At 36.7% G+C, this 25,000-nt stretch overlaps 1 protein-coding gene across 5 annotated transcripts in view; it reads left to right on the top strand.

Moving 5' to 3' along the window:
• The window catches only part of LOC144962418 (uncharacterized), a 386,454-nt gene that overhangs the window by 301,451 nt on the left and 60,003 nt on the right, over positions 1-25,000 (top strand). For all 5 annotated transcript variants that reach the window (XM_078895354.1, XM_078895358.1, XM_078895355.1 and 2 more), the window contains exons 9-11: positions 19,025-19,228; positions 19,758-19,851; positions 23,909-24,106. In XM_078895354.1, coding sequence (XP_078751480.1) covers positions 19,025-19,228; positions 19,758-19,851; positions 23,909-24,106 — 496 coding nt within the window. The remainder of the gene's footprint in view (positions 1-19,024; positions 19,229-19,757; positions 19,852-23,908; positions 24,107-25,000) is intronic.

Below are 25,000 nucleotides of genomic sequence, written 5' to 3'. Positions count from 1 at the left end.
TTGAAATAGTGCATTTTATAGTTTTAAATCATAAGTCGAAAACTTTTCGTTTTTATGTTACTTTCTATATTATTGCTCATTTTATTTGTATGCTTATTCCCTAATTTTTGATTTCATATCACACATTATCTATATCATATACTATAATATCATATCATATCAAAATATCGAACAAATAGGGCTTTAGATGCAGTTTTGGACAACTGCAAACTTCGGATATTCGCATTTTAGCAAACTTTAGTTCAGATTATCACAATGTGCACAGTTATGAACATTTTAAAAATGATATTATACAGTCTTTTGTATTTATTTTATTCTATTTTATTTTATTTTCATTTATTCATTTATTTTATTTTTTATTTTGATGGTAACCATCCAATCATTATTAACATTTTTGCAGTTTACCGGTCAATGAATGTTGGTTGACAATAATCAAAACCAATAGAATCCTGTAACATTTAGGCTGGGTCGAGAGATTTCCTACAATATTCTGTCAACTATGATGAGGATAATTGGTCACGTATAGTCATCTGATTTAGTAAGATTTAAGGAGAAAATAAAGATGTTCTGCTCAGTATCGGGCAACAGCAATGACTCAATCCGGCCATTGATTTATCTCAGATGTGCTAGATATTCACGACTTGAAAATCTCCGGATCACAGTCGAATCCTCCAATGAAATTAGAGTTTTATTTCGTTTTCAGGCACGGTCTGCCGCATTTGACACGTATTCCATTATTAGAGAGAATTGGTTTGTCCAACGGAACTAATGATTTTTCTTTGACTGTGGCTTTAAGTTTTAGAAATACACATTTGCAACCGTTAGTCCCAAAACGGTATTCTGTTGTATTCTCAAAATGTGATTTATAGTGAAAATAAAGAAGTTTGGTCAAGTTTATGTTTTATTAAAGGCAATGGGTAAAGTGTCTGAAAGTGAGAAACAATAACATTTCAATTTCTCGTCATTTAGGCTATAAAATCCTTTTTTAACATCTCATTTACTTTGACATGATACCGTTTTGAGGCATTGGGTCACATCATTTATGTTATCTTGGGGGGGGGGGGGGGTAATTGTGCGTGTGTGTTCCCCCCCCCCCCTTCCCCCTTTTTCTTTTTTTTTTTTTTCTTTTGGCCTTTTTGTATCGGTCCAACAGAATTGGACAAGATTAAACCTTGTGATCCGATGATTTATACGTTCCAGCCTCTTTGTGCACATCTTCTAATCAAGAATTCATCATTTTGTTTTACTTAACCCCGCATGCGGAATCCTTGTGGTGTCAAAAAGTTGGCACAATGAAAGTGACGGGGTTTTTTTCTTGTTCGTATATAACATATTATGGACGTGAACTCTCTTTCTGAAAACAATTATTTGCTTCTGAAAGAATAATTTATTATGATGCATTCAGTAGGTGTCAATGGAAGAAGATGACTCATGTTAGCTATGTTGTTGTCTACCGCTGAGCTGACCCCGTGAGCTCTAATCCTCTCTCTCTCTCTCTCTCTCTCTCTCTCTCTGACACACACACACACTCTCACACACACAAACAAACACACACACACACTTCCTCATCCATATCAACGATGTTTATCCACCATCGACTCTTGGTGGCCGCTGTTATCCATATAATTCGCAAAGCGCGATCTAAGATGACGTCGAGTCCACATATACAAATACATTTTCCTCGCCGTCTGTTGGGAGCAGCTCAGAATCGGTGCTCGGGGATTTGATTTGCATATGCAAGGTAATGCACGGACCTCACCCGTCAGTATTTTCCCACTCGAGTTCCAGTTGCGACCACTTTGACAAATTTCCGTGTGCAGATCAATTTGTGAGTAGCTCTTTTTGCCCTTAGCGAATTTGAGAGAAACTTGTTGTAGACACTTGATCCGGTAGGATGGTCGTGACTCTTGATCGTTCTGCGACCTTACGACCCCCCAAACGCGCGATTGTTATTTCCCCTAATGAATTTTGGACAATCCCGTGACTCAAACAAAGAATTGATATAAAGAACACTTCAGTTAAACTCAGCGAATACATGAACTTTCAAATATCGTGTGTTTTTTGTTTTCTTTTGTGTGTGTGTATGTGTCGTGTGGGTTTTTTATTCTTCTTTTTCTTTATCTAATAAATTTTATGTTTAGGGGTTTGGTTTTGTTTTGTTTACCTTCTTTCTTTCGATCAATGACAAAGGTTATTTTATCACCGATTTTGTCTATTGCCGCCAAATGTTAATGGCCTACTAGAGAGAGATACCCAACTGCTCCAACCCTTTGAAAAATGTATAGATCAGCTTTTGTATTTCAAATCTGAGTCATAATTAGTTTCAGTCATATTTTGCTGGAATACATTTTTTTAATTGGAGAAAATCTTATTTACATATTATGTTTTTACTTGTTTAAATGATCGTTTATCTGATTTTTATAAATATAGGATACAGCAAAGCCCCATGCAAGAAAAGTCGTTTTTTTAATATCAACGGCAACGGAATCCTATCTTTATGAGGTTTGGGTTGTCATGAATGGGGGAGAAATGTTTCTCTTCCAGACACGTAACGGTCCATCAAGTCTGGGATTTAGTCTTATCGCTCAATCGTCATGTTCCATGATCGTATGGCGTTTGCGCGGTCGCGCATTTCCCCCGAGCGCGATCTTGTTTCCAGGGATGGCATGATTGTCGGCGACAACTAAAGACGTCCGGACAAGAGCGGCGAGTATATTTAATGGGAGGTAATCTGTGATTAACACCAAACTCGCTGGCACGAGGGGCACAAACGGACTAATGCCGTTATTGATCTCGGACTTGTGGATTATCACAAGGGAGCGATATGGCTCATCGTGGGCAGTCTTTGGTCAGGAGATGAATCATCACAAGTACCATGCCATACTTGTACAAAACACAGTTTTCCCTTCATTTTGGCCTGAAAAATAGTTTACTTCATGTATCAATCGACTGAAATATTCCTTAACTTGTCTAAAAAGACTCTAACCTAAGAGTCCTTACGTTATTTTAATGTATCAAAATATAAAGGGGAAAACTTCCTGGCCAAAATTAAAAAAGTGTTTTCTTAGTGAACTGCAACGTACTGCCATTACTCCTTTATTATGATAAGGACGCTCTTTATTTCAAGGCCGATGGTTCTAAAACAGTATGAGTGCTTTGATGATATGTCTTGTTGATAATTGAAACAGGAATGGCTGGCAGATCAGGTTTTGGTTGACTCATTTCCCCTTTGACTGCATGATGAGAAGAGCTTTCGAAGAGATTTCAGATTTTGAGAAAGCAGATGAACAATTTTATTGAGGTCTGAACTTGCACAATCCCATGGGATTAGTCCCACTTATCTAGCACATACTGACTGTAATATTAGCTATATTTATTATCGTTGCAAGGATTGCTTATTTAGACTGGTAAACGTAATAGTAAACTTTGAACATCCATCATAAGGAAAAAAGGAGATATAAAGGAATTTTTAACAAGTTATGTGATATGTTAATTGTAATATCTGTTTGTAAAATCCCTAATGGCAACGACCTATCTCTCTCGCTCGCTCTCTCTCTCTCTCTCTCTCTCTCTCTCTCTCTCTCTCTCTCTCCATCTATCTATCTATCTATCTATATATCTATCTCCTCTTTCCCTCTCAATATTTATATATTTATCTTTCTCTCACTCTATAGTCGTCTATTTCTCTGCTTACTCTTTTTGTCTCTAGTATCTCTATGTCGTCTTAATTCCGAATGGTCTGATTTACTGTCCAATGTTCAAGCAGAGTTATAAATCATAATATTATTCCGAGTGCTACTATAAGTTATTGGAGAAAACCTATAGATAGGTTTTTAATGTCTTCTTTCTCTCAAATAACGCAAATTCTGCAAAGGGATATCAGTTATCAAAGCGTTACATCAAAAGAATATAGCCAATTCCTCAAAACATATTTACCATCACAAGACTATTAACCCACGCTATATGGATGCTATGCGCATTGTTAAAAAGTCATAATATCCGCCAGCCGAATATAACCTACCAACACACAAAACAATGTGTAACCTTAAACGTTTACATTCTGATTAATTTAGTGAAAACTGCTCATAATAATGGCTGGCTTAAAACAATAACAAGGGTGCTGAGTGACGTCAATTTCATTCTTTCTTTAGGATTACAAAATGTCTCAGATCGTGACCAGGCTGTATATAGAATCACAATAAAAGCTTTTATTTACTGTTTCTCTGAGATGACATTTTCTTATTCAATCTCAGTACATGAATGCTAGCACGCTCTGCTCCGTTTGTTTTACACTTATTACATAAACAAATTACAATGCACTTATTGTAAAGCACGACATTGCGATCGTCTTTCTGGAGAAAAGAAAAATAATTTATTTTTTTTAAAACCTCAAACTTTTGGCTAAGATTGCTGGTGAGACATGCAACTTTGTCAACCATATTGAAGTATATCTTTTACCGATGGGTCATTCGTCATTTTGATTTATTTCTTTATTTTTAATCGAAAATACAAAACGAAATAAAAGTGAAAGAAATATTTGTCAAGGAAAATGGAGACTAAGTAGTATTATATTTCAGGAGACAATGAAAACAAGAATTAGTAGGTTGAAAGTGACATACACATTCATACAAACACAAACAAGAGATAACTGAAAGTGGAAACAAGGGAGAGCAAAGCTACAATAAAGAGACACTGGAGATTTTTTTTAAAAACAAAAAACAAAAACATCGTCACTTCCTGTTTGTTTCGTGTGACCTTATGGTGATTCTTTTGAAGCCAGGTTAATTCTGCCTAGCTGGTTAATGATGGCGGATTCTTTGTAGGCTTGTAGTCCGGAATAGTTTGAAAGGTTAGCAGTCCGTAATGTTGCAAGGCTGGTCAGTTGGCATATAATAGGATGTGGAGCAGGCACTTATGTTGGTAACAACAAGATATGAAGTGAATAGAAAAGTGCCAGAAGACAATAGAGAATAAAAATTTTTCGCGGCGGTGGTGGGGTTCGAACCTGCGACCTTATTGGTACGACAACTCCGCCTGGCAGGTGAGAGCGTGGCTCTACCGTGTGAGCTATCCACGAACACAAAAATATTCGTTTCAAACCCAAAGTCATTACTAGATCCCTCTCTCACCCACTTCTTGAGACCGCCGATTCGTTCGTACACCACCATCGCGAATAATTTTGACCAGCAGTTAAGCTTAATAGCCAATATTCTCAACACAAACATATAACATAGAAACGATTGAGACATTGAGTATGCTCCGGTGTATGGGGTGAATTTTTAATTCAGAAAAGTGAGTGGAGCAGGCACTTATGTTGGTAACAACAAGATATGAAGTGAATAGAAAAGTGCCAGAAGACAATAGAGAATAAAAATTTTTCGCGGCGGTGGTGGGGTTCGAACCTGCGACCTTATTGGTACGACAACTCCGCCTGGCAGGTGAGAGCGTGGCTCTACCGTGTGAGCTATCCACGAACACAAAAATATTCGTTTCAAACCCAAAGTCATTACTAGATCCCTCTCTCACCCACTTCTTGAGACCGCCGATTCGTTCGTACACCACCATCGCGAATAATTTTGACCAACTGCTGGTCAAAATTATTCGCGATGGTGGTGTACGAACGAATCGGCGGTCTCAAGAAGTGGGTGAGAGAGGGATCTAGTAATGACTTTGGGTTTGAAACGAATATTTTTGTGTTCGTGGATAGCTCACACGGTAGAGCCACGCTCTCACCTGCCAGGCGGAGTTGTCGTACCAATAAGGTCGCAGGTTCGAACCCCACCACCGCCGCGAAAAATTTTTATTCTCTATTGTCTTCTGGCACTTTTCTATTCACTTCATATCTTGTTGTTACCAACATAAGTGCCTGCTCCACTCACTTTTCTGAATTAAAAATTCACCCCATACACCGGAGCATACTCAATGTCTCAATCGTTTCTATGTTATATGTTTGTGTTGAGAATATTGGCTATTAAGCTTAACTGCTGGTCAAAATTATTCGCGATGGTGGTGTACGAACGAATCGGCGGTCTCAAGAAGTGGGTGAGAGAGGGATCTAGTAATGACTTTGGGTTTGAAACGAATATTTTTGTGTTCGTGGATAGCTCACACGGTAGAGCCACGCTCTCACCTGCCAGGCGGAGTTGTCGTACCAATAAGGTCGCAGGTTCGAACCCACCACCGCCGCGAAAAATTTTTATTCTCTATTGTCTTCTGGCACTTTTCTATTCACTTCATATCTTGTTGTTACCAACATAAGTGCCTGCTCCACTCACTTTTCTGAATTAAAAATTCACCCCATACACCGGAGCATACTCAATGTCTCAATCGTTTCTATGTTATATGTTTGTGTTGAGAATATTGGCTATTAAGCTTAACTGCTGGTCAAAATTATTCGCGATGGTGGTGTACGAACGAATCGGCGGTCTCAAGAAGTGGGTGAGAGAGGGATCTAGTAATGACTTTGGGTTTGAAACGAATATTTTTGTGTTCGTGGATAGCTCACACGGTAGAGCCACGCTCTCACCTGCCAGGCGGAGTTGTCGTACCAATAAGGTCGCAGGTTCGAACCCCACCACCGCCGCGAAAAATTTTTATTCTCTATTGTCTTCTGGCACTTTTCTATTCACTTCATATCTTGTTGTTACCAACATAAGTGCCTGCTCCACTCACTTTTCTGAATTAAAAATTCACCCCATACACCGGAGCATACTCAATGTCTCAATCGTTTCTATGTTATATGTTTGTGTGAGAATATTGGCTATTAAGCTTAACTGCTGGTCAAAATTATTCGCGATGGTGGTGTACGAACGAATCGGCGGTCTCAAGAAGTGGGTGAGAGAGGGATCTAGTAATGACTTTGGGTTTGAAACGAATATTTTTGTGTTCGTGGATAGCTCACACGGTAGAGCCACGCTCTCACCTGCCAGGCGGAGTTGTCGTACCAATAAGGTCGCAGGTTCGAACCCCACCACCGCCGCGAAAAATTTTTATTCTCTATTGTCTTCTGGCACTTTTCTATTCACTTCATATCTGGCATATAATAGGATGGTATATTGAGTATCTATAATATCACGTTAACCATCCGATAGATCAATGTATACACGTTTGACTCCGGATCCATTGGTCTCTGGCTTCGAGGACTCCTTTGTTTTGTAATTACATGTATAATCAATGTTTTATAGAACGATAGACATTTATTGAAAGCTCGGAGAAAATGCATCAATGATAGAATTAGGAGTTCATGTTAAAATAATTGTTTTAATAATTATATTTCACCTCATAACCTATTTCACGTTTTGTTTTGCCGGATTAAACGTGAGTGAAATTATTCTGAGAAAACAACTCGATATGATTTAAGTAATTAGTCCTAGCCTGTCAGGAAGGCAATCTTTATTTTTCCTTATTGCCTTTCTGTATAAATGATATAATGGCCGTTTTATTCCCTATGTAATAACAACTGACATCTATGCGACATGATTTACCAACGCAAATGCCTTGTTGTGACATAATCAGGTGACAAAATCCCTTCTAGCCCTGTCAACAGTTTCGTGCCGCCACTGGAGACAGGCCTATCTGGCAAGAACAAGCCTCTCCAGGGGTGACAGGCCTCGGTAGACGATCAATGCCCAGATCCGTTTAGCTGAAGCTTTGACGGAAACGGAAACTGGGGTGACAAGCAGACACGCACCATGAGGGGGGGGGGGGGGGGTATTTTCCACTATGGTATTCCACGCATTTTATTTACGTTTTCATAAACTTATTAAAATCGATATCCATTCTGAGTGAATGTCACAGACTATTACAACAAAACTGTGGCGTCACCGTTATGAAATTATGCTTTCATAAACTTACTAGTATCACCGTCCAACATCAATTCCCTTTAAAGTTATCAGGGTAAATTTATCTTTAGTATCGATCTCGAGAAAAGACCAACGTAACCACGGCCCCAGTCGTAGTGCAGAATAGCAAAGTTGAGAAAAATGAGCTAAGTTTCATACACAATGAAAAAAAAATGAGCTACCGATTTTTAGCTCAAATCGTTTATCAGTGATTGTTGACATGACTCAAATGTAATGAGTACCTGCCTATGGTCTCAGTGACGGACATTGTAAGAGAGTTAGTACACGAAGAACACTAGAGTGATATGTACGTTCGAAAATGCGAATCTATCGCAACATGTGAATGAGCTATTTTCGAGATGGGGCACACGCAACTCATCATTATGATACTTTTTTACATTATCTACATTCCATGTTCCCTCTCTGAACTGATCCCGATCTGGCGAAAGAAATTCTTTGTTTACCTCATCTTCAGAGTGGATGGATCCACAAGTTTACAAGTTTGGTCTGGAGTGGAGGGGAGGGGAGGGGGGGGGGGGTTCTGTCAAGCCAGATGGCATATCTTTGCCAATCGTACAACGGGAATCTTTGTACTATATTGATCAACACTCTCTTAACCAAATGTTCATTGGCACATGCGTGCATTATAAATTTTTAATTAGCAATTGCGGTGATTTTTGAATGAAATATAAAGACCTGAAGTAATTATGTTGATACGGTAAACCAAAAATTCTAATCTGACGCAAGAAAAAATATCTAAATTTGTTGTCATAATTTTTAACTACGCAAAGACAAACAAAATACTTGACAGTGAAATCCCACTAATTAGTTAATTTTGTTTAATTTATGGCGTATTTTTTTTTCTTTTCAAATGCAAAAGAAGAGCAAATAATTAATTGAAATGATCAGAAGGGTAAGTGTTCACAGGACTGATACCGGAACTCTAATTATTGACTGAATATATTCCTTTGGTTTTAGAGTTTTTTTCCCATTGCAAAGATCGTACCATAACAATTTTTGTTGATATTGTCAAAATAAATGCTTGAGCAAATTTCATCTAAACAGTGGCAGATTATACATGGTATGTAGAATATGATAGACAGAAACAATTGCTTGCTATCCTCTGAATATGAACTGAACTATGGCATTTTACTTCACGCAAGATCAATATTAGACCGAGCAACCGAAATAGTGATTGACGAACAAGTTAGTCCAGAAAAATTAACGACAAGCTGAAAGAAATTAAATCTGCTTTTAATCATGAAATTTTACAATTTCGAGTTACGTGATCATAAGCACCAACGATATGAGAAGAAATAAGAAGAAAAAATATCAAATTCATCCTTTAATTTCATTTCAACATTTCATCTTGTCGACAGCACTGTCGTTCACTGATTCTATCTCATTTTGCCTTGAAAACCATTATTTATACATCAAAAGATTAAGCTGGCCCCCAACTCGTCAAAAAGTTTTAAACCTGAGACGTCTTCGAAACCTTCGATTTAAAGATTTTTATAAATACTTCGATATGTAAAATAAATATTTTCCAATCAAAATGAAAAAAAGGATAATTTGTCTGTGAATATATTATTATCGAGCAACGTTTAAGTTAAGATGGTGAAATAAAGACAAAAAAATCACATCGCGATCTTGTTAGATGGAAACGATTAAGCAAGAGATATTGTGTCATTTATGTCATCTAAACCTGACGCCCAGATGTATGCATGGAAAAAATCATTCCAAAAGATAGGATAGAAGAATTTTGTCAAAATGAAAAACATCCCATTTTAAAAAGATAATTATTTCATTCTATTTTTTTGGGTGTGCTTTTGTTCACATTTTAAGTGTTTCCTATTTTGAAATCGATTTTTCAATTTATTTCACATGCCAAGCTCGATCACCTGGATGAAATATAAACGTTGTTGAATGCAATGTTGTAGTGTTATGAGAGACATGCGTTTGAATTTTGAATAAGGTTATTGAGCTCTGTGTTACGGTTAAAGCTTGTCCATCGTGAAATCAGAAAATCAGAGGTTCGATTCTGAGATGATGGAAACCTAATATTTATTTATTTGTTTATTTATTTTGATTGACTTATTTATTTATTTAATTACTTATTTATTTTATATCTGTTTATTTGTTTAATAATTTATTTATTTATTTATGATATTTTAGAGGATTTTGTATTCTTTCTTTTTCTGTCTGCTCTCTCAGATACGGCCTTAGACACACCATTACAGATTTTTATCTCCCAGGCTTTTCTTTTTTCTTTACTTCAATATTTTGCTAAGGTGAAGCATTGTGCTCTTGTTTAAATCTGATTACATACAACGCATTGCTCAAAATCATCATCATCATCATCATCATCATATTCGTCGACATCATCCTAACGAGACAATGATGACAGCAAGGATGGGTCGATGGGGAAAATGTCTATATATTATTGCAATTTGATTGTACCATAGATAACACCATGCGTAGGGGAATAGGAAAGGAGTAATTGGAAGGGATAGGTCGGTGGTGATTACTATATTCATCATACTTAATGATATTCTGTGATATGGAGTAGGAGGAGGAGGAGGAGGAGGACGACGATGGATATATGAAGTACGAAGAAGAGAAGAAGGCTGACGACGATGGCGGTGCTGATGCTGATGCTGATGATGATGATGATGATGATGATGATGATGATGATGATGATGATGATGATGATGATGATGATGATGAAAGTTATAAATTGCATTTACATAGAGCATACCCAATTTACTTCCCAAAATGTTGTCCTAGATACATTGGTCACTATAATGATATATCACGCGACGTAACTTTTATAGTACGAGATGCTACACCAAAACGCCACCGTGTGCATTATAAAATTTAAGCCCCATAGCTAAAAGATACCCAAAATAACAAATGACTCTAAAGTGGTGTTTCTCAATTGTCATTTATACGCTTTCAATGGGGCCTATGAGATATTGAATAATCTTTTTGCTGTCACAATGTACTTATTGACCTTTACTAGCCGGGGTTATCCTATCATTTGAGGCTGCAGGGAATTTCCAATTGAGGGTATTTCCAATGGGGACTCGTCGAAATCATTGACATTTTGTTTGACCCAATTCACCAAACTAGTTATATTATACCCCCGACCCGCGCTTTGTTATTTAAGTGACGCAGAGAAATGAAAGATAAAAATAATGGTTCATTCCAATGCAAGGCATCTATATAATAACTTGTATCAAATAGGACGAAGCAACAATTATATTGACATTTAAAAGAAAATACTGAAATAAATTAGAACTAAAATTAGGATGTCTCGGGTTTGAGTCATTTAAAAAATCGATGTGGCCAAAACCAATAAAAATTGCCTAAAAATTAAGTATAGTCCAAGTACAGTGTGTTTTCCGATTAAAGAGAGGAATCGACGGATGAAAGTAGCCTCTTTTTATTTGTAAATTGACAATTTTATATTCTTCATAAAGAAAGAAATGTTTCGCTCAACTCAATGCTAATTTCATAGCAAACTCGATAAACTCAAGGATAACTGGGAAGGTAAGGCTTCAATAACGCTTTCAGGTACGGGATCTTACTAAAAGTAGCTATTGGAAAGCGGTCTAGTATTATTTAGATGCAGGACCGTCGCTCTTCTAGTCCAAAACAACTTTTCTCTTATCAATGTACTTGCAAGTTGTTGGGAGACTCGGTACGGTCTAGATCACCATCAGCGACCGGAGAAAAAGCAACGATGATCGTGGTTTTTATTGGAGGGGGTCTGATATTAATACAGTGCGTCGGCTCGTGAAGATGGGCATCGGGGCGAGAGCACGCGCTTGAAAACACCTGATGCACGTGCAGAGATACGGGCAGGCATTCTTTGATGTGCTCACGCGTCATTGGGCATGTTGATAGTTGTTGCTTTCAGGGTACTCACTCGATTAACTATTACGATAGTTTTGTTATTCTCCGGATGTATTGCTCATTTCATCTATTAATATGATTTTTTATTAAATGTTACTAGTTCTAGTCTAGATTCTGGAAGGGATGGATTAGATGGGAATTACGAAATGGGGTGGAAATTGGCGCGATTGTTCTTTCTCTCTCTCTCTCTCTCTCTCTCCCTCTCTCTCTCTCTCTCTCTCTCTCTCTCTCTCTCTCTCTCTCTCTCTCTCCCTCTCAAACACGCATACACACATACACTATCTCTCTCACACACATATACACACATTTTCTCTCTCTTTATCTTTCTCTTCCTTTCTCATACTTCCTTTCACTCTCTCACTCACATACACACACTCTCTCTCTCTCTCACTCCTCCGCCCCCCCCCCCCTCGCACACATAACACAGGTTCACACATAATCTCCTTTTGTTAAGCTCTTTGAGCACAGATAGTTGCGCAATATGACAGATGTCAATAGGAATCACCTATGTTGTCCAAAATGAGCATTTTGAGGGTTAATAATTTTGCCCAAGTGAAAAAAGGAAAGTGCCTGAAAAGGGGCTCGAATCCTGGACCTTCCAAGTCACCGTGCAATGCCTTACCCACTCGGCCACTTCCCTCCCCACACCGCCGCAAAGAGAGCAATAATTAATGGGGTTTTCTTGATAATAAGATATACATTATTTATTGTTACATGACAGCGACTCCAAAAGTTGCTCCCACTGCATTTCAGTAGGTCTTGGTGTCATTTAGGCTATTGAAATCGTCTCGATGATCGATTGGGATTTGTTACGAGAAGAAAACAAAACTTGTATCACTTTGATGTCTTGGAATGGAAAGGAAATAAAGCAATGCTTTTATTCAATCTGTCTCTGTGGTCGTTTTGATCTATAATGTCAATGACTGGAGGGGAACGGATAAGATAAGTCATTACGCTTTTGTTATGATATTCCTGGAAAAAAATATGATATTGTCGTCTCCGCTTAAGTGAAATTGTCTGCCACAGATAATCCGATCTGTCTGTAAAAAAATTGCTTTGTCTGCTTTTTATCAAATAGGGTCCTCTCAATCTTTCAGACAGACCTTTACCAGAAAATCACTGTATAATGACAAAGCTATCTTTTTCGCGATTTTGGCTTGAAAACTATTATTTTCTTTATCTTTAGATTTCAGATTAGCAGGCCCCATCTTGTAGAAATTCTGAAAATTATTTGAAATAATACATCGTTATTTTAGAAGTCTCAGGACTGGTCGGGTGGTATCGATAATAGTTATCTATGAACAAACGTGTTCTGGCCAAAAAAAAAGGAAAAAGAGTTTTGTGGTTGAAAAGGCCAAATCGTTATTTAATCAATAATTAGGAATCAGACTGTGGGAATGGAAGAAGCCAGTTGCTTGATCATTGCCTAATTCAGAGTTGTCAGATTGTTTTAAGTTTGTTTTATATTCTTGTTCAACAAAACCTTCAGAATTTAGTCATTTGAGTTGCCGAGTTCAATTTAATCATGGCGGAAATTCGTTTTTTATAAGTTCATGTATTCTCTCTAATAAGGATTATGTCGTAACCGAGTTCAGTTTAGCCTTCGTGAAAGATAGTGCTTTGACTCGTATAATATTCAATGAATGGTATGGTCCATTTTATGCGATGCCTAACAATGATTTAAATTGCCAAATGTCTCCCGGCGATTTTTTATATTTATTAGACATAAGTGTAAGAAGACTGGTTTTATGTATTTATTATGTAATGACAGCATAGTTGATTGATATAAATGCAGTTGGTATAAAACCCAATCGAATCAGTTTCTTATTGATTTCATATTTCAAGTCGAGAACAGCCAATCTTGTAAAGTTTATGTAAGGCTTATTAAAATGTTATAATCTCTGCCTTTATTTCGATAATCAAGAGAAAGCGTCCCTCTCATGTCTTTTTTCCACGTCTCTCGCTCCATTTTTTTTTCGACCAGAATATCTAAGGGTTTTCATCCAAAAGAAGAACAAAAGCAGCCACAACAGGAAGTGTCTTGTTATAATAATAATATCGTCGAAAGAGAAACTTGCTAACGAAATTTGCGGATGAGTCGGTAGCAATGTTCCCGCATCTCGGCCATCTAGCAAAATAATTCGCTACAATCTTGGGGACGTGTTTTGCCTGTGAGCATTTTTGCGGAAAATTAAATTGTCTTCAAGTATCTGTCGTGCTATAGAGGGGTCTGTAGCGGTGGCAAATAAGATTCCGGGCGACTTTAATCGCGTTGTGGGCTTGTGTTGCGTCGACTGGGTTTGGTGGACGGATGGATTGCAGGCCCGCCCGTTGTCAGATGAATGGCCTGTTTGCAGGCCGATGTGTCCGTGATAAATAAGGAGAAATTGTCAAATGTTACTTCCACCGAGATCTCCCCTCGTGGCGAATTGACTCTAATAAGGACTGATCGATCTACACTAGCGACTGGCAGTGCTACCATACTACCACACGATAGTCTTATCGTTCTATAAATTAAATGTCGCTTCGTTATGTCTATGGTATCGGTACTTTTTAAGGCTCTGATGTAGTGGAGACCGTCTACGTCTATTTATTTTATTTTTTTTATTTTTTTTTTGAGATTTCGATTCATTGTGTCCTTGATTCAACTTTATTTTTGGAAGACGGGAACTCGGTTTAAACATGATAGTCTTTTCTTCCTTTATTTATTTATTTTATTTTTTTTTAAATTATTTTTTTTTTTGGGGGGGGGGGGGTCGTTTTGTTACAGTATCGTTTTTTTGCGGTTGAGGTTGTTATTGCATTTTAGGAACTTATTCAAATGGTTTTGATGATGATGATGATGATGATGATGATGATGATGATGATGATGATGATGATGATGACGACGACGACGACGACGAAGATGGTTATGATGATTATGATGATGATGATGATGATGATGATGATGATGATGATGATGATGATGATGAAGAAGATGATGATGATGATGATGATGATGATGATGATGATGATGATGATGCTGATGATGGTAAATGATACCCATTGGAGAGCAGCAATGACTGGTTGAGATTAGATCTGAGGGATATATTTTTGAAGTACTGAGTGCTTACGTCATCGATGAATTGGGTTCTGCATGGGATGGGGTAAACAGTAAACAGGGACTGGTATAAATTATATTCTCATTATTAAGTAGTTTCCGTAGCTTTCTGGTCTTGTGATATGGCACACATCTTTCGACATCAAGGTCCTCGGTTCTAGCCCACATTGGCGGTGCAAAGTTAAGTTCTCGAACAAGGCTTTTTACTCTCATTATCTTATCATACCCATTATTGAAAACGAGTAAAAGCGTTTTCTCTGTCGAAAGTACATTTTAATAGCCTTAAAGACTTTATATCTTGTACTTTATGTCCAGTGTCATGTTATTGTTGCCTGAAATCCATTGTAAAGCGTTTTGAGCAAATTTAGGAGATATTGAGCTATGTAAAAGCTAATATAATTTTTTTTCAAAATGACTTATCACATGGGTTGTTTTTTGTTGTTTTTTTGTTTTGTTTTTGTTTTGGTTTGTTTTTGTTTGTTTTTTTTTTTTTTGTTTTTTTGTATTTTTTTGTTGCAATTTTACCTTTCGTGGCTAGTTCGTTCCAAACATCTCTGTAAAATAAATGTTAGTTTACATGAAGGCGAATATATAAAAAATTAAATGTGAAAAAAAATGACAACTGCAACGCCCCAATTTTTTTTTCTTCCTAATCTCCCCTTTTCATCATACCCACAAGTCACTGTAAAGTAAGGTCCGATTGAAGGGCCAACAAGGGCCATAACTCAATCCTATCTTGACGCTGCCATTGATTACCTGCTCCTCCTCACCCCCTCATTTCCCTTCACTCGCTTCGCTCACCTCTTTTTTCATGGGTTGTCTCCCGTGCCCGGATTCTACATACAACACTTCAACAAGAGAAGCTTCTCATTCATTCTTCATCCTTTCATTCTTTATTCATCTCTGCCCTACTTTTAGAAAACACATTTTAAAATCAAAATTTGGCCATAAAATGTTACTTTAAATATCGATCGGTTATGATTACACACCCACAAATTTTCAAAAACAGTCAGAAATATGAGGGTCATTTTAATCCTCTTGACCAACTCTAGGAAAATTGTCATATCTGTTATGATAGAATGATATTCAGATTTATCTTGTACATCAGAGAAACTGAATCAAAATCTTTTTTAAAGTTAGAAGAATAATTTTTTTGATTCTTTTCCTGAGCAAAATTATGTTCAGCATGTACTTTATTATTATTATTATTATTATTATTATTATTATTATTATTATTATTATTATTATTATTATTATTATTATTATTATTATTATTATTATTATTATATATATATATATATATATATAATTTTTTTTTTCAGTTTGAGTAATTTTTTTTTTTAATTGTGTTGAATGTATATATTTCAGAAATAATCCTGAAAATATGCGGTAAGGAGAGAGTTATCGACTGATATTTTAAATTAAAAACTATTTATAGCCAAACTTAGAGAAAAATAGATTTGTCGATGTACGCGAGAGCAAACCGTAACCTTGAATCTTCACTCGTCAATAAAATCTGAAACAGACTGCACAAAATTAACATCATAAAATCATCACTTCTCATGAATAAGAAATATCTCCTTCTTATATCGTTCAGTTTTATAATGGGCTCTTGTGGGTGATGTAAACGTCTTTAAAAGACAAGGGGTAGAGGACAGGAATTGAAATTGAGGGAGGTGGGGAGGGGGGCGTGGTCTCATTTACTCATAAAAATGCAAAGCCCTGGTATTAGTTTTATGTCTTTTATGTTATGATGTTTATAATCACGCTCTATTTCTTGACCTCATTCTGGAAGTATTCTTAGATCGTAGGCCTACTGTTTTTTATCACGGCAAGCTTGCTAATATCGTAGCCGTGCAGTCTTAGCGACTGCCTCGTGCATGTTTTAAAATGAGAAGATTAACTCCATTACATGAAGGAATTTTGTATTCACATTCATTTTATATTTCTGTGGGATTTTATAATGAAATGACTGATATTGATTTGGATGAATTATCCGATATGTTGCATTATAAAAAAAATATATATTTCGTACCAATATATGTATTAAAGATGTTAGATGGCTTTGACATTGTGCTTGAATTTATGGAAAGCACTGTATAGCTTGGATCATCTACCTTAGAATTTGTGGTTGTCCTCCTCCTCCTCCTCCCCCTCTCTCTCTCTCTCTCTCTCTCTCTCTCTCTCTCTCTCTTCTCTCTCTCTCTCTCTCACTCTCCTCCCTCCATCCCCTATTCTTCTCCTTCTTCTTCTTCTTCTTCTTCTTCTTCTTCTTCTTCTTCTTCTTCTTCTTCTTCTTCTTCTTCTTCTTCTTCTTCTTCTTCTTCTTCTTCTTCTTCTTCTTCTTCTTCTTCTGCATCTGCTTCCTCTTCTTCTTCTTCTACTACTACTACTACTACTACTACTACTACTACTACTATTACTACTACTACTACTACTACTACTACTACTACTACTACTACTACTTCTTTTCTTCTTCTATTTGGTCGTCAACATTGTCACTATTATTAAACTCCACCGTTATTATTACATCACCATCCCATAGTGATTATTGCTTTAGTTTGTATATCTATTTTTATCATTATTTCATTATTATCATCATTATTATCGTTATAATTATTATTATCCTCATCACTATCATCATCACCAATACTGTTTCTGTGGCACACACTTCTTTATCAATGTAGATAACATCTACGAATCTAGCGTAACACAAATATTGAATCATATCGGACGTTCCTTTCCCAAACCAGTACCCTAACAACATGTCTATTCGACCAATAAAACAAAAGCAACAATGCTTTATGATCAAAGGTTGAAATATCCGATATATCCCTTTCATGTCCGACCACTGTGTTTACCCGTCCGAGATGGGCGTGTTTACACTGTGCGATGAAATACGGGTTAATTTCATCCGGCCGTAACCTTAATAATAAATACGTCTAACCTCCCTCCTCGTTGTTCCTCCTCCCTCCTCCTTCTCTTTCTCCCCCTTTCGTCAATTTTTTTTAAAATTTGGGCCAGTCTGCATCTAAGACGGGTGTGTGATGCAATTCGTGTTAAAATGCAATTGGTTTGGAATTGAGATGAGGCGTCGTGTCCTGAAACCGATGGGGAAACAAGTGGGGTTATAGGAATTAAAATTGAAATGATAATTTATTGTATTTGGACTCGAGATGATGAGATGACATTGAAGATTGAGAGCAATATTCACCAATGCTTACCACAGACTAGGCAACTCTCGATGATGATGATGATGATGATGATGATGATGATGATGATGATGATATTGATGATGATGATGATGATGATGATGATGGGACTTGGTTACATTCGAAATAAAAATAGCTAATTTAAGAGGATGGTTGAATGAAAAATATACTCCAAGATTGATGTAAAATGGATGATATCTACTTGTAACGGTAATGAAGATGACCACTAAAAAGATGAATTTCACAAAACCCTTAACTTAATTGATCTGATGTGCTAAAATTATATAAACGTCCTTTACTTTAACATTTACCAGAATATTTTTATTCCTTGTAAATATTCTAATGCAAAACAAGTTGTTTTATATCATTCAACGTTTAATGTTTGTATTCTCCCATAGAAGAGTCCTGGTTAAATCGTTCCCTGTTTGGTTAAAATAACTAACATCATAACGAGGCTGTTTCGGTTTTGCGAGATATTTTGCTTTGATCACAACAAAAAGCCCAAGAATTTTACTTTACCATGCCACCCATACTAATTTGCAAACACAAAATGTGAAAATGGAAATGCATCAGAATTAAACAACACAATCATTGGTAGATCAGGGTGCAAATCCATCATTAGAAAAACAATAAACAAGGTAACGATTTACAGTTCATACCTTTTCCTCGTTTATCTTTTTGATGAAGAGTTTACACACATTTGCATTGCTTAATTATTCCGATGTCCAAGTCGCATTGCTGCCACTGATCAATTGGATGAAAAATTAATTTGCAGTTTTAACAGAATTTATTTGAAAGAAATTTATTCTTATCCTTTAAAATCTGGCTAAACTGAAATTGAGAATAACTACCCAGGTGCCTCCATTTATTTAGTTTTGACTCTTTTAATATAGTATTGTTTTACGTCAAACATTTATTTTATTATTCGTTTCCATTTATGTTTGTCTTTTTAGGTGAAAGTTATGTTGAAAATATGCCGTCCTACACACACCCCGGAGCAAGGTTCCTCGTTCATCTCTGCCGATCCCCGCAAGAAGCAAGTGACCGTTTTCGACCCGTCCACCAGTGGCTACGTCACTTCCGCCAATAGAAGAGCTGGCGCGGCGGCACCCAAAATGTTTGCATTCGACTCAGTGGTCACCCCGGACGACTCCCTGGTCAGTTTACTTTATTATCCATGATTTGTTTTGAATATAGATTCAATAGTATAATTTTATTATTATGATTATCCGAATGCTTTTACCGACGTTGGGAAAGCTAGGAGTGTGTTAGTGGGACAGAAAAAAGCGAAAGCTGAAAATATTCTAATCGATGAATGGATGGAACAATCCATTGATTTCCTTTAAGTTAACAGATTGATAGATAAGTGGATTGATGTAATATTATGCAGATAGAGAGATAAAGACTGATGGACAGATAGGTGGCGGATATTTTATAGAATCAGAGAGAGAGAGAGAGAGAGAGAGAGAGAGAGAGAGAGAGAGAGAGAGACTGAGAGAGAAAGAGAGAGTGGAGATGGATGATATGTTATTGGACAACTGTAAGTATAGAGGACGGCATGGGTTATTGTAAGAATAATTTAAATGTTCGCGATTTGAAATTATATCGATACCGTCTTTTCTCTTGGGCGGCCCATGGAAACATTCGAAATCAACAAGTTTCCATTTATTTCCTTTTTATTTACAGACTGAATTGTGTGCCGGGAGTCTGGCTGAAATTCTCCAGGCTGTGGTGGCAGGCGCCGATGGGTGTCTCTTTACATATGGGTACTCAAAATTAGGTAAGACATTAGTAAGAGTTGAAAAAGAAAAAAAATACATGATGTAGAACTAATGTTACAGATTAATGAAAATGGACATAATTTGATGCGGACGTTTCGAATCTTATCTTTACGAACAATGTGGCTCTAAAATAGGTATACTAAATTATTTTGAAGATAATTTTTAAGATAATGCCAATATGAAAACTGTATTCATCAAAGCATATGCAGTATCAAAGGCTCCATAAAGGGTATTCTTGACACGTATTCATCATAACCGTCCTTGTTGATTGCACCTGTTTCCATATTTTGCTCCATCATTAATTTTTTAAAAATTACATTATTTAACATTTAATTTGCATAATACCCCAAGATGAAAGCGTAAGCAAGGATAGAGAATTTGTTCTGTCTCTCGTGAGTAGAATCGTGTTTAATTGTGTATTCAACGACAAGTATGTGGCAAGGAGATCGAGCAATAATTGGATAATCTATAAGGAAGCACACTTTGACATAATTTCTTTTTCTCTTCAGGCCTTTTTTTTCATTTCCAAAAGAAAGTCGTCAATAGTTGTTGTTTTCTTTTAAAACAAATAGTAATTTGAAACTATATGGATTGGTTTTATCATATAAAAAAAAGTTATTCGAAACTTTACAATGAAATATTAAGGGTAAGCCGGCTGTTTCGAGTCAACTGAAAGCGTCAAGTTTTAAATGCTATATTAAAATAACTAGAGCGCATAAAAATCGATTGAGAACGGGGTTTGTTTTTTCTTTTTTCAAATCATTTCAGCTCGTTATGCAACTCTCTGGGAATTGAGAAAAATAATTGGTATTAAGATAATTAATGCTTTTGAATATCATCGTAACTTATACCCAAAAATTCCACAAGTTTGCTTGTCCAACCAACTTGGATAATTTAGTTTTTTGAAAAAACATTTTATGTGACTGCATCGTGTCTCTATTCTCGTTTTATGGCCTCATCATAAAACGTCTTGAGTATTTTTCGTAAAATGCAGACCAAAGCATTGTCTCAAAATAAATCTTAAGTATTTCTAGCAAGCTTTGAAGTTGAATGGTTGAGAAACAACAGGCAACTGGCGACGACAGGGGTTGTCAAACATGTAATGGCAGGTCGGCAGTTTATTTCATACCGAGTTGCTTTGATACATAATGCAATCCGGTAGACAGAATCATTACCCCCCCCCCCCCCCACAAAAAAAACCCCAAAAGAAACGACTTTATGAAGGGAAAAAGCATGCTCTATTCTTTTTTCTTCTCTCCCGTGCTTGTATTTATATTCGCAATGAATAATGAATAAAAATCCCACATTCCCACGATATCACAACACACAAAGTACACAACAAGTGTGTCTCGAGCATCAAGTGGAAAACGGTGTTGAGATCTTGTGAACGTGCTTTACGTGCGGTTTGAACAGATTGTCTGGGAGTGAAAGGGCAAAAAGAATCAATTAATATCTCTTGACGAGGGCCGGAGTCAAATCAACTCATGTCCTTGTCGTTCTAAGTGGATTTGTTTCAAACTAGATTGAAAATGCTCGCGGCTTGGGGCTACTGTTACCCGCCCTCTCACGGTCTCCAATTCTCGGACAAACACACGCCGTTTCTAGTTCATTATTTTCCGGAAATGGTGGCGGATTGAATTGCACAAAACCAACTGGAGAGTCGTTGTATTTGGGTCCTAGATAGACGGAATAGCCGTGCGTTCTCTGGGCTTTTACTTCTGTTTATGTTGCATAAATTAATGGTCTCAGCAGTTTCTTCAGTTTCTTATATTATCTAACACACTTTGTTATAATCACAAAGCCAAGTTGTTGATGGTTGATTTCAAATCATTTATCGATGGAAGTTCCAAATAAGGCATTTTATACACAGAGTAGCATTCTATCTCGTCCAAATCGATCTCTCTATGTCAAACTCTATTTCAATCTTATCTTAGATTGTCAACAACGGTCACGTTCTAAAGACCTGAAACTTAAATCATGTCGTTTTGACGTCAATGATATTATGAGGAACAAGATAACCTATTTGAGATTAATTTTATACTAAAATCCTTTTTTTTTTTAAAAATAATTTCTCTCCGTATAACAATCACCAGTATTTTACAATAACTACATGTTTTTTACTCTTGTAAAAATAGATGAAAATCCTATTATTGTTGGATAGACACTCCCTATTTTGATAGACGCACGCAATTGATACTGTTCTTTTCACCGATGGAAATCTCGCGCTCTGTTTCTAGTGTTGAATGAAAGTTGTAGAGGACTGTGTTTTAAAATGAATATAATTTTGTCGTATTCAAGCCTAAACAATTGATCATTTTTAAGAGGATATAATCCAGTAGACGAGAAGGAAAGAAACCGGATTGACGGCATCACGTAACTTTAACGAAAACATCCTACATGCATTTAATGGGTTTTAAGGTTGTTCTATAATTCGTTGGTATTTTTTTTTAAATATATTTTTCAAAAATAATTTTAAATAATAGGAAAACAACAATTGTCTCTTGTTATAATTTATTGATGTCTAAACCCTCTATTTAATCGGTACTTACATTGTAATGTTGCCGATTATGACGATGACTAAACCGATCGTTGTAGCCAGAAATGGGCAGAGGGATATTCCTGACTGAACTCTGTCAAAAAACATTTGTTTTAATTTTGACCAAAAGAAAGTTTTATTTCATATATCGATCGATTATGATGACCCCCACTAACGTGTTAGAGAGTACCAAACTCGACTTCTTTGGAAGTGTCAGAAGGGTTTGAGATTTGGATTTGTTGTTAGTCATTTTGAACTATATCGTTATATGAAATAAAAGTGTCAAGCTTAATGTAAAGAAAATTGTGTTTGTGAGGAGCACGGGTAATATGGTGGTCCCTACAGATTTGTCATTGCAATGTCTTCTTTCAAACCCAATGTTGTTTTAGTAAATCAGGCTCTGAGTAATCTCCCCCCCCCCTCCTCCCCCGCCGTCTCCCCCTCCCAGTAGTTTGCATTGCGTGCTTTCGCTGGTCATTACAGTCTCCTAATTCAATCCCGAGCCAGAGGCAGAAATAATTTGATTAATATTTCTCTTCACCTCCAGTGAAATCGAGTATACCATTTTACCCAGTTATGACACGCGAACGTTGTAACTGTTATTATTACGATCACAACAGGGTGCTGTTAAAAAAAAAAAGAAAGAAAGAAAGAAAATGTTGAATGGAACAGCGAGTATTGTGTAGAGAGGGAGAGAAGAGAAGGGGTATGCCATTCAGATAGAATGTTGGGTATTTTAAAACGTACCGCCCTCTCCCTCCCCAATCTTATGGGCATCGTGATCGATTCGGTGACATATTTCAGAATGGTATTTCGATTTATGATGTCGAAGGTTCTTTACTCTAGAAGCGAAGAGGAAGCACTGATCAGCTAACTCCTACCCATCCCGCTCTAATTACACTTTCACCGGTTATAGAAGGAACGAAATTGACGTCACTCAGCTCTTTGTTATTGTTTTTAGTCAGTCATTTAGGTGATTACTTCTCATTAAATTGTAACAATCAGACTATAATATACGGTCAAGGTTACACAAAGTTCTGTGGGTTTGGTATGTTATATCCCGATGGTGTATTTTAGCTACACACATACCATCACTTTAGTATCCATGGGAAAACCATCGAAGCTCCATAGTTAACTTTTTGTTATGTCTCTCTTCATTAGAGTGAGTTTCTTGTTATCGCTTGGTCCAATGCTCACCAATGCCGGTTGACAAAAATAAAAAATAAAAATAGAAATAGATATATAACACAGAAGCATAGACGTGTGACATTGTATTTATAATGTAGAATGCATTGAACGCTAGTCACCGGTGACTGGCAAATATAAAAGTATTGAAACATCAACCGTTCTTGCAGTACACATTTTTCACTATTTAATATTATTATAATAGGTTGGGTTTTTGAAAGTCTCGATTGTATAACCACTTTATTTATCTAATTATATGCTTATTTGGTATTCTCGGTGGGGTTTTTTAGCCCTGTTTTATCTATTTATTTCTCTGACATATATTCTTCATCCAGGTAAGACGCACACAATGCTTGGTACTGACCAATCTTCAGGCAGCCTGGGTATCATGCCCTGTGCCATCGCTTGGCTCTTCAAACTCATCAACGACCAGAAAGACAAGACCGGTGCCCGATTTTCTGTCCGGGTCTCGGCCGTCCATGTCTCCGGCAAAGAGGAAGTCCTCAAGGATCTGCTCACCGATATAGCACAAGGTAAGACGTTACTGACAAGTCGTGTGCCATTCATTGGCTAGTTTGCCAGCTCCGCCGGTTCTGCAATTGTAATAAACAAGCATGTGCGTCCGTCCAAAGGACGTGATGATAAGTCGATTCCCTCAAATATTATGATTTAAGTATCGAATAAAATTTGAACTCAATTTTTCTATTATCTTTCGACTTCGTAAGAGAACTCCACGGAGCTTTTTATTTGGACACGGAGAGATATTTTCTGCATTTGATATCTTATATATTTCGTCACTCATCGTAGAATTCTTTCCCACTGTTAAGTGCGGGAGATAGTTGATATACATTTTAAGAAACTGATTGTATTTAAAACAATGAAAGGAACCACTCACCAGTATCGTTTTAATGCAATTACTGCCACCTCATTATCATACTCGCTAACAGGAAGGTTGACATACAACCCAAGTACTGAAAATGATGGCGTCTGTTTTCGATGGGATTTGACGAAACAACTCTGGTTTTCCGTTAAATTCATTACGGTGTCTAATTAATCTCAAGATAGACGCAAACTATACTCATTTCAAGTGGAGACACCGTGCAAAATTTGGTAACGATTGGTCGGAGCTTGGTGTTTCGAAAAACCCAATTTGCCAAAAATAAGATAAATGCAATCATCACACAAACGCAACGTTAATGATTAATATCCGTATGATAGAATGCGATGAGAACACATCTCTATCTTGTTTCTCTCATTGCCAAGACAATAATGATAACTACACCGTCACCTGCAATAGTATTATGGAGATTGTATCAACAAAAAATAAATAATCAATTAAATAAATAAATAAATACATAAATAAATATATAAGGCAATGTCGGCTTTGTGGACGATCAATTGGCGTAGATGTTAAGATTGATTCCAAC

Source organism: Berghia stephanieae, chromosome 1 (genome assembly GCF_034508935.2).
Source record: "Berghia stephanieae isolate SIO BIC M18660-M18661 chromosome 1, UCSD_Bste_1.3, whole genome shotgun sequence".
Classification (NCBI taxonomy): domain Eukaryota; kingdom Metazoa; phylum Mollusca; class Gastropoda; order Nudibranchia; family Aeolidiidae; genus Berghia; species Berghia stephanieae.
Note: the sequence above shows the minus strand (reverse complement) of the source record. Positions and strands in the feature narration are given on the sequence as shown.